Source organism: Panulirus ornatus, chromosome 56 (genome assembly GCF_036320965.1).
Source record: "Panulirus ornatus isolate Po-2019 chromosome 56, ASM3632096v1, whole genome shotgun sequence".
Taxonomy (NCBI): domain Eukaryota; kingdom Metazoa; phylum Arthropoda; class Malacostraca; order Decapoda; family Palinuridae; genus Panulirus; species Panulirus ornatus.
This window is the reverse complement of record NC_092279.1, coordinates 34,160,562-34,172,045: the sequence shown is the minus strand read 5'-3', so window position 1 is coordinate 34,172,045 and position 11,484 is coordinate 34,160,562. Positions and strand designations below refer to the sequence as shown.

Below are 11,484 nucleotides of genomic sequence, written 5' to 3'. Positions count from 1 at the left end.
AAATGATTTTATGTGAGGTACGAAATGCTCCCTGAACGTGTCATCACATCTTGACGCAGTGTTAACATGCTATACAAAAGTTCAGATTACCTTCGGAAAGTCTAATAGTCCCTTCCAAGTGATTTATTATGCCCTTCAGAGCTTCAGAGGGTCAGCAGACTTACAAGGCATCTAGGTAGACTCCCTAAGCTTGACAACATAACACCTTTACATTCGCAAACCTCCGAAGAATTTCAACATACCTCGCAAGTATTACAAGTATCCTGTAATCATACTAGCGTAGCATCAAAGATTGGTAATGTGTCTTCCAAGAGCTCCACCATACCTGCAGAAACTTTAAGCACATCATCCAAGCACTGGTCATACTTCCCATGTATATCAACATACCTGCTAAGAGATTTCATAAAACATGTCAAGGTCCCAGTGAACCTCCCAGACGATTTGATTATCCTTCTAGAACATTTCAGCAAACTTCCCCAGAGACGTTAACATACCTCCCAGGAGGACGAGGAGTGTACCAAAGAATGACTGAAGGTTAAGAGGAGATACGCCGTCCCGACGGCTGGCACCAGGGGGCCGGAGGCAGTACGAGGTGTTGGTGACCTGAGACTCCAGCCACTTGGCTACAACACCCGCTTGCCTTACACTGCGGATACTGAAAATGGAGAGCCGGAAACACATCCTTGACAAGTGACGTAAAATGTCGTGTAGTGGAGTGATGAATTATGTTTGAGATGACATGTTAACATCAAAGCGTATCAAGAGCAAAGGAAGGAGAAACACTGCTCCTGAAACAGGAGTTGTAGGGGTATGTGATAGCGTGTTAGAAAGTAAACTCTAGATTGATAGGAATAAAACTGAAAGTACATAAAGAGAGATGGGTGATTATTGATACCTATGCACCTGGGCATGAGAAGAAAGATCATGAGAGGCAAGTGTCTTAGGAGCAGCTAAGTGAATGTGTTAGCGGTTTCGATGCACAAGACCAGGTTATTGTGATGTGTGATTTGAATGCAAAGGTGAGTAATGTGGCAGTTGAGGGAATACTGGCGTAAATGGGATGTTCAGTGTTGTAAATGGAAATGGTGAAGAACTTGTAGATTTCTGTGCTAAAAAAGTACAGGTGATTGGAAATACTTGGTTTAAAAAAGAGAGAAATACATAAGTATACGTATGTAAGTAGGAAAGATGGCCAAAGAGCTTTATTGGATTACGTTTTAATTGATAGGCGCGTGAAATAGAGACTTTTGGATGTTAATGTGCTGAGAGGTGCAACTGGAAGGGATGTCTGATCATTATCTTCTGGAGGCGAAGGTGAAGATTTGTAGAGGTTTTAACAAAACAAGAGAAAATGTTAGGGTGAAGAGAGTGATGAAAGTAAGGGAGCTTGGGAAGGAGACTTGCTTGAGGAAGTACCAGAAGAGACTGAGTGCAGAAAGAAAAAAGGTGAGAGCAAAGGATGTAAGGGGAGTGGGGGGAGAATGGGATGTATTTAGGGAAGCAGTGATGGCTTGCGCAAAAGATGCTTGTGGCATGAGAAGCGTGGGAAGTGGGGAGATTAGAAAGGGTAGTGAGTGGTGGGATGATTATAAGTGAGAGAGAAGAGATAGGCATTTGGTTGACGTTTGCAGGGAAAATATGCAAATGAGTGGGAGATGTATAAAAGAAAGAGGCAGGAGGTCAAGAGAAAGGTGCAAGAGGTGAAAAAGAGGACAAATGAGAGTTGGGGTGAGAAAGTATCATTAAATTTCAGGGAGAATAAAAAGATGTTTTAGAAGGAGGTAAATAAAGTGCGTACGACAAGAGAACAAATGGGAACATCGGTAAAGGGGGATAAGGGGGAGGCAATAAAAAGTAGTGGTGATGTGAAAAGGAGATGGAGTGAGTATTTTGAAGGTTTGTTGAATGTGGTAGATGATAAACTGGCAGATATAGGCTGTTTTCGGTCGAGCTGATGTGCGAAGTGAGAGGTGTAGGGAGTATGGTTTGGTGAACAGAGAAGAGGTAGTGAAAGCTTTGCGAAAGATGAAAGCCGGCAAGGCGTTGGGCTTGGATGGTATTGCAGTGGAATTCATTAAAAAAGGGGGTGAGTGGTTGGTGAGGATATTCAATGTATGAATTGCTCATGGTGAAGTGCCTTAGGATTAGCGGAATGTATGCATAGTGCCACTGTACAAAGGCAAAGGGGATAAAGGTGAGTGTTCAAATTACAGAGGTATAGTTTGTTGAGCATTTCTGGGAAATTATATGGGAGGGTATTGATTGAGAGGGTCAAGGCAAGGTACACAGTATCAGATTGGGAAGAGCAGTGTGGTTTCAAAAGTGTTACAGTATGTATGGATCAGGTGTTTGCCTTTGAAGAACGTATGTGCGAAATACTTAGAAAAACAAATGGATTTGTATGTAGCATTTATGGACCTGGAGACGGCATATGATGGAGTTCATAGAGATATATGGTGTAGGAGGTAGGTTGCAGGAAGCAGTGAAAAGTTTTTATCGAGGATGTAAGGCATATGGACGAGTAGGAAGAGAGGAAAGTGATTGGTTCCCAGTTAATGTCGGTTTGCGGCAGGGGTGCGTGATGTCTCCATGGTTGTTTAATTTGTTTATTGATGGGGCTGTTAGGGAAGTGAATGCAAGATGATTGGAGAGAGGGGCAAGTATGCAGTCTGTTGTGGATGAGAGGGCTTGGGAAGTGAGTCAGTTGTTGTTCGCTGGTGATACAGCGCTGTTGGATGATTACGGTGAGAAACTGTAGAAGCTGGTGATTGAGCGTGGTAAAGTGTGTGAAAGAAGAAAGTCTGGCGTAATTGTGAATAAGAGAAAGTATATTAGGTACAGTAGGGCTGAGGGACAAGTCAATTGGGAGGTAAGTTTAAATGGAGAAAAACTGGAGGAAGTGAAGTGTTTTAGATATCTGGGAGTGGATTTGGCAGGGGATGGAACCATGGAAGCGGAAGTGAGTCACAAGGTGGGGAAGGGGACGAAAGTTCTGGGAGCGTTGAAGAATGTGTGGAAGGCTAGAACGTTATCTCGGAAAGTAAAAATGGTTATGTTTGAAGGAATAGTGTTTCCAACAATGTTTTACGGTTGCGAGGCGTGGGCTATAGATAGGGTTGTGCGGAGGAGGGTAGATGTGTTGGAAGTGAGATGTTTGAGGTGGTTTGATCGATTAAGTAATGAAAGGGTAAGAGAGATGTCTGGTAATAGAAAGAGTGTGGTTGAGGGAGCAGAAGAGGGTGTATTGGTCACATGGAGGGAATGAGTGAGGAAAGATTGACAAAGAAGATATATGTGTCAGATGTGGAGGGAATGAGTAGAAGTTGGAGATCAAATTGAATGTGGAAGGATGGAGTGAAAAAGAGTTTGAGCGATCGGGGCCTGAACATGCAGGAGGTTGAAAGGCGTGCAAGGAATATAGTGAATTGGAACGATGTGGTATAACGGGGTCGACGTGCTGTCAATGGCTTGAACCAAGCCATATGAAGCGTCTGTGGTACACCATGGGAATCTTAGTGGGCCTGGACGTGGAAAAGGAGCTGCGGCTTCGATTTATTATACATGACAGCTAGAGACTGAGTGTGAACGAATGTGGCCTTTGTTGAATTTTCCTAGCGCTACCTCGCGCGCGTGCGAGGGGAGAGGTGTGTCATTTCATGTGTGGCGGGATGGTGACAGGAATGAATAAAAGCAGCAAGTATGAATTCTGTACATATGTATATATGCACATGAGTGTGTATGTATTTATATGTATACGCTGAGATGTATAGGTATATATATGTGCGTGTGTGGACATACATGTCTGCGGGTGGGTTGGGCCATTTCTTTCGTCTGTATCATTGTGCTACCTCGCTACCGCGGGAAACAGATATAAAGTATAATAATAATATATATATATATATATATATATATATATATATATATATATATATATATATATATATATATATATATATATATATCCGACTCTTGAATTCACTAAGATAATTGAATTAACTCAGTAATCAGTACAGAGAGTTGATATTGTAAAGTCGTTTAGGTTCAGAGAATTGTTATCATTAGAAGAGAAACACATATTTTCTTGAGTATAAAACTACACATCTAAAAAAAGTAGTCACATATTTTCCGTGTTTGTGTATCAGTAAATCTTTTATCTAAACAATGTTAGAGAAACCTGACGCAATATTACGGAAAGTCTGACAGCCTTACCACGCTCGGCTGTTGTCCTGCATCGACAAAACTTACATTTTATTGACACTTGGGAGATAGGACGAGTTTCTCTTGAAAGCCATTGCCATGATCGCGTTAGTGTAGACCCTCTGCTTGGCGATGTACATGTGACACTTCCCATGTGTGCTGAAAAGGAACAAATATGACACGGAAACCATATCATGATAAATGATAACTAATGATCCTCACTACAGATAAACTGAAACATTACTTTATCTTTTTTATCATGAAATTTAGTAACCAGTCTTTGTAGCAACAGAGAAATTTTAAATAATTCAATTCTCAGACGAAAATATATTTCAGGATAAACATCGATGTCCACGTAGGAGCATTTGCCTTTCGGTTAAAAAAAAAGAAAAAAATGTTTTTGATCAGTAAAGCCCAGATAATTAGCTACTTAAGATCTTCAGAAAAAGTACAGGCAGCCAAATAGGTAAGAAAGACCGCCAAGATAGGCAACAGAACCAATACAAATATTAGACAATATTAGAACACTATAAGTAAAATGAATAATTGAAAACCTCTCAGTTTTTTTCAAAATCAGATTTTTTATATAGATTTTCTGATTTGAATCTGATTTCACAGGTTCCACCATAACAAAATGATATCCTTAGCTCCTTCTGAAATTCTAATCTTAACACTTGCAACGAACACACCAAAGTTAAGCTCATAGTCTCGAATCCTGGTTGCGGAAGTCGGTGCACAGTCAACCCATCGATCCATCCACCACTAGAGGTTGGTCGATAAAATAGGTACCTGGGTCAAGCTGCTGGGGTATAAATATTCTATTTCATTTATTATACTTTGTCTCTGCTTATCGCGTTAGCGAAGTATCGCAAGGAAACAGACGAAAGAATGGCCCAACCCACCCATATGCACATGTATATACATACACGTCAACAAACGAGAATATACATACCTATACTTTGCAACGTATACATACATATATATATATATACAGACACATATACATATATACACATGTACATAATTCATACTTACTGCCTGTATTAATTCCCGTCGCCAACCCACCACTCATGAAATGATAACCCCCTCCATGGCATGCGCGCGAGATAGCGATAGAAAAGACAACAAAGGCCATATATATATATGTATATATATATATATATATATATATATATATATATATATATATATATATATATATATATATATATATATATATATATATGTATATGGCCCCCTCCCCCACCCTATGATCCACTTCCGCTTCCATGGTTCCATCCGCTGCCAGATCCACTCCCAGATATCTAAAACTCTTTACTTCCTCCAGTTTTTCTCCATTCAAACTTACCTCCCAATTGACTTGACCCTCAACCCTACTGTACCTAATAACCTTGATATATATATATATATATATATATATATATATATATATATATATATATATATATATATATATATATATATATATATATATATATATATATATATATATATATATATATATATATATATATATATATATGTATATAAATATATATATATATATATATATATATATATATATATATATATATATATATATATATATATATATATATATATATATATATATATATATATATATATATATATATATATATATATATATATATATATATATATATATATATATATATATATATATATATCGTTAATGAAATGGCCTTGATTACGGCCTCAGTTGTTCGTGCCGTCTCAGCTAACATAGAAAGTAGATACTGAAAATATTGAATTTTTCAGCACAAATATCAGATTTCCTTTTAAAGACTACCTAATCAAACAAATCACGTTCATCGGCCTCAGAATGACATTACTTCCTTAGATTCTCTCGATTATACTTTATTCCTTTCTTGAGTAAAAAGAAACAAAAAAAAACAAGCAGTTATTTACATTTGATGAAAACCTTGCACCTCTGTGAACATATTCAATTATAAGATTCTATTTTTTCTTGTGAGTAAGAACAGCATTGCACTCAAAAGTCTCATTCACCTGGGGCAATATTAGTACAATGTGTCTACTTGCGTTTGAAAGAGAACTGACTGATAACGGTCGTGTTCAGGCCACGCTGGTCAAAAACACACCCGTCGATTTCTACATCAAGGAATTTCATTATTGGAAAGAACAATGAAATCTGATTTCTTTAAAAAGATCCAAGAAATAATTCAAAAATATTTAGTATTTTTATTATACCAGAATTATATAAAAATCAATGGAAATGGGCAAAATACGCATAAGAGAAAATTGACAATTCTATTTTGAAATTGAAGAAATAGGAATTTTATGGAATTCGGCCTCAACATCTGGGCTCTACCTATCATCATAGTAGAAACATGCCTCTTACAGACCCACTACCTACAACACGTTATGTGGATCACCTGAAATCCCAGGACATAGCCATCTTTATGGTGGTCTCGTCACAGACGGCGGCGTACTCCCCGCTAGCGATGGCCTCTCGCGCCGCCCAGCAGTCAGGGAAAGTGCCAGACATTCCTGTTACCACCTTTTGCCTCACCGGCTCCCCAGACTCCTGCAAGTGAAAACCATTATTGTACTTGACTGTACTAATGGTTAAGGTGTGTAAAACTATAGAGTCTTTGACAAGATTTTTCTAATCATAAACGAATTTCTTCGTTTAACAGCAATATCGAGAAATGTATGATTCATAGCAATAATTTTGCACAGCATTACCCAGCATTTTCGACGCAAATGTGAACACGCTTTGACTTTAAATATCCGTATGATCCGTCACAAGAGTACCTCTACCAACTCATTCGACCTCTTTGTTAATTGTGAACGCTTTCAAGCTTCATACTGTCCACTTCTGATTGGATTCGCTCACCCTCTCTGTCTCCCCCTGAAACGTTATCTTTGGCACTGTGGGAGACCTCGTGGCTCATCCTTGACTTTCCCTAAAAAAGGAATTCTTTTGCTGGTCGGGAGTATGTCTGGGTTGAGATATAATTCTACATCCCATCGTCCACTTGCTATCATCTTCAGTCATAGTTTGTCCTCTCCTGCTCTCATGGCTGCAGCATCAGCGATGGAGTAAAATGGTCCATGAATTTCTTCCTCTACCCAAAGTCGCTCGCCGCCTTCATCTCTCCTCCGATTCATTGTAAAATCAATACATAAAAAATGATTGTACTGATCTCACATCCTGTCCCAGCAAATCTCTCTGGCCCTGAACCAAGACCACCTTTGTAATCATCCTTCCTTCTTCTCTTGCAACCTGATCAATTAGGACCTTCGTGGTGTAGCGGTTCGCGCTCCTAACCGTGATGCATTCACAGGCCGGCCAGGGTCGAGCGAATAAGCTCGAATCCTGTTGACTACAGTCGATCCACAGTCAATCAAGCTATTCATCCATCCCAAGAGTTTGGTCAGTGAATTGGGTACCTAGCTCAAGCTGTTTCTGTATACATATATATATATATATATATATATATATATATATATATATATATATATATATATATATATATATATATATATATATATATATATATATATATATAGTGTTAATAGTTAGTGTTAATAACTGAGTGGCATTACTCCAGTCAATAAAATGATCATAGATTTTAACGTGATTAAACAAAGCATTTGATTCTTGTCCCGCTCTTATACTACATTTATGCTGCTTAAGTATAACAGAAAGATCCTTACCAGTCTGCCCAAAATAAGATTAATCACAATTTCCACATGGCACTTTATAGATGCATCCAAGATAATTTTCTGGTGAGTTCCTGATTAAGATATTATTTATAGTACTATTGTTGCTAAAGGCAACATTTACATCAAGGGATTTAAGCAACTTGGGAAGTAAAGTGAAATTATTATTAAAAGGCAGAACTAAAAGATTCTTGGTGTCAATGGGAGGCTATATATATATATATATATATATATATATATATATATATATATATATATATATATATATATATATATATATATATATATATATATATATATATATATATATATATATATGTATATATATATATATATATATATATATATATATATATATATATATATATCCCTAGGGATAGAGGAGAAAGACTAATTCCCACGCATTCCTCACGTGTCGTAGAAGACGAATAAAGGGGTCGAGAACGGGGGGGCCAGAAACCCTCCCTTCCTTGTATTTTAACTTTCTAAAATGGGAAACAGAAGAAGGAGTCACGCGAGGAGTGCTCATCCTCCTAGAAGGCTCAGATTGGGGTGTCTAAATGTGTGTGGATGTAACCTAGATGAGAAAAAAGGAGAGATAGGTAGTATGTTTGAGAAGAGGAACAGAGATGTTTTGGCTCTGAGTGAAACGAAGCTCAAGGGTAAAGGGGAAGAATGGTTTGGGAATGTCTTGGGAGTAAAGTCAGGGGCTAGTGAGAGGACAAGAGCAAGGTAAGGCGTAGCACTACTCCTGAATCAGGAGTTGTGGAAGTATGTCATACAGTGTAAGAAAGTAAATTCTAGATTGATATGGGTAAAACTGAAAGTTGATGGAGAGAGATGGGTGATTATTGGTGCATATGCACCTGGGCATGAGAAGAAAGATCATGAGAGGCAAGTGTTTTGGGAGTAGCTGAATGAGTGTGTTAGTGGTTTTGATACACAAGATCGGGTTATAGTGATGGGTGATTTGAATCCAAAGGTGAGTAATGTGGCAGTTGAGGGAAGAATTGGTATATATGGAGTGTTCATTGTTGTAAATGGAAATGGTGAAGAACTTGTAAATTTATGTGCTGAAAAAGGGTTGGTTATTGGGAATACCTGTTTAAAAAAGCGAGATATACATAAGTATACGTATGTAAGTAGGAGAGATAGCCAGACAGCGTTATTGGATCACGTGTTAATTGATAGCCGCACGAAAGAGAAACTTTTGGATGTTAATGTGCTGAGAGGTGCAACTGGAGGGATGTCTGACCATTATCTTGTGGAGGCGAGGGTGAAGATTTGTGGGGGTTTTCAGAAAAGAAGAGAGAATGTTGGAGTGAAGAGGGTGGTGAGAGTAAATGAGCTTGGGAAGGAGACTTGTGTGAGGAAGTACCAGGAGAGACTGAGTATAGAATGGAAAAAGATGAGAACAAAGGAGGTAAGGGGAGTGGGGGAGGAATGGGATGTATTTAGGGAAGCAGTGATGGCTTGCGCAAAAGATGCTTGTGGCATGAGACGCGTGGGAGGTGGGTTGATTAGAAAAGGTAGTGAGTGGTGGGATGAGGAAGTAAGATTATTAGTGAAAGAGAAGAGAGAGGCATTTGGACGATTTTTGCAGGGAAAAATTGCAAATGAGTGGGAGAGGTATGAAAGAAAGAGGCAGGAGGTCAAGAGAAACGTACAAGAGGTGAAAAAGAGGGCAAATGATAGTTGGGGTGAGAGAGTATCATTAAATTTCAGGGAGAATGAAAAGATGTTTTGGAAGGGGGTAAATAAAGTGAGTAAGACAAGGGAGCAAATGGGAACTTCAGTGAAGTAGGCTGATGGGGAGGTGATAACAAGTAGAGGTGATGTGAGAAGGAGATGGAGTGAGTATTTTGAAGGTTTGTTGAATGTGTTTGATGATAGAGTGGCAGATGTAGGGTGTTTTGGTCGAGGTGGTCTGCAAAGTGAGAGGGTTAGGGAAAATGATTTGGTAAATAGAGAATAGGTAGTAAAAGCTTTACGGAAGATGAAAGCCGGCAAGGCAGCAGGTTTGGATGATATTGCAGTGGAAGTTATTAAAAAAGGGGGTGCCTGTATTGTTGACTGTTTGGTAAGGTTATTTAATGTATGTATGATTCATGGTGAGGTGACTGAGGATTGGCGGAATGCTTGCTTAGTGCCATTGTACAAAGGCAAAGGGGATAAGAGTGAGTGCTGAAATTACAGAGGTATAAGTTTGTTGAGTATTCCTGGTAAATTATATGGGATGGTATTGATTGAGAGGGTGAAGGTATGTACAGAGCATCAGATTGGGGAAGAGCAGTGTGGTTTCAGAAGTGGTAGAGGATGTGTGCATCAGGTGTTTGCTTTGAAGAATGTATGCGAGAAATACTTAGAAAAACAAATGGATTTGTATGTAGCATTTATGGAATTGGAGAAGGCATATGATAGAGTTGATAGAGATACTCTGTGGAAGGTATTAAGAATATATGGTGTGGGAGGTAAGTTGTTAGAAGCAGTGAAAAGTATTTATAAACGATGTAAGGCATGTGTACGTGTAGGAAGAGAGGAAAGTGATTGGTTCTCAGTGAATGTTGGTTTGCGGCAGGGGTGTGTGATGTCTCCATGGTTGTTTAATTTGTTTATGGATGGGGTTGTTAGGGAGGTGAATGCAAGAGTTTTGGAAAGAGGGGCAAGTATGCAGTCTGTTGTGGATGAGAGAGCTTGGGAAGTGAGTCAGTTGTTGTTCGCTGATGATACAGCGCTGGTGGCTGATACATGTGAGAAACTGCAAAAGCTGGTGACTGAGTTTGGTAAAGTGTGTGAAAGAAGAAAGTTAAGAGTAAATGTGAATAAGAGCAAGGTTATTAGGTAGAGTAGGGTTGAGGGTCAAGTTAATTAGGAGGTAAATTTGAATGGAGAAAAACTGGAGGAAGTAAAGTGTTTTAGATATCTGGGAGTAGATCTGGCAGCGGATGGAACCATGGAAGCGGAAGCGAATGATACGGTGGGGGAGGGGGCGAAAATCATGGGAGCCTTGAAGAAAGTCGAGAACATTATCTCGGAAAGCAAAGATGGGTATGTTTGAAGGAATAGTGGTTCCAACAATGTTGTATGGTTGCGAGGCGTAGGCTATGGATAGAGTTGTGCGCAGGAGGGTGGATGTGCTGGAAATGAGATGTTTGAGGACAATATGTGATGTGAGGTGGTTTGATCGAGTAAGTAATGTAAGGGTAAGAGAGATGTGTGGAAATAAAAAGAGCGTGGTTGAGAGAGCAGAGGAGGGTGTTTTGAAATGGTTTGGGCACATGGAGAGAATAAGTGATGAAAGATTGACCAATAGGATATATGTGTCGGAGGTGGAGGGAACGAGGAGAAGTGGGAGACCAAATTGGAGGTGGAAAGATGGAGTGAAAAAGATTTTGTGTGATCGGGGCCTGAACATGCAGGAGGGTGAAAGGAGGGCAAGGAATAGAGTGAATTTGATCATATGCTATACCGGGGTCGACGTGCTGTCAGTGGATTGAATCAGGGCATGTGAAGCGTCTGGAGTAAACCATGGAAAGCTGTGTAGGTATGTATATTTGCGTGAGTGGACGTATGTATATA

The 11,484-nt window shown here is 39.1% G+C and overlaps 1 protein-coding gene across 1 annotated transcript in view; it reads right to left on the bottom strand.

Annotated features, from left to right (window-relative positions):
- Positions 1-453: 453 nt before the first annotated feature.
- LOC139765806 (glutamate receptor-like) overlaps positions 454-11,484 on the bottom strand; it is a 50,620-nt gene continuing 39,589 nt past the window's right edge. Inside the window, exons 5-7 of the mRNA XM_071693598.1 lie at positions 6,612-6,763; positions 4,246-4,356; positions 454-655 (exon numbers count right to left, since the gene is read on the bottom strand). Of these exons, the coding sequence (XP_071549699.1) occupies positions 454-655; positions 4,246-4,356; positions 6,612-6,763 (465 nt within the window). The remainder of the gene's footprint in view (positions 656-4,245; positions 4,357-6,611; positions 6,764-11,484) is intronic.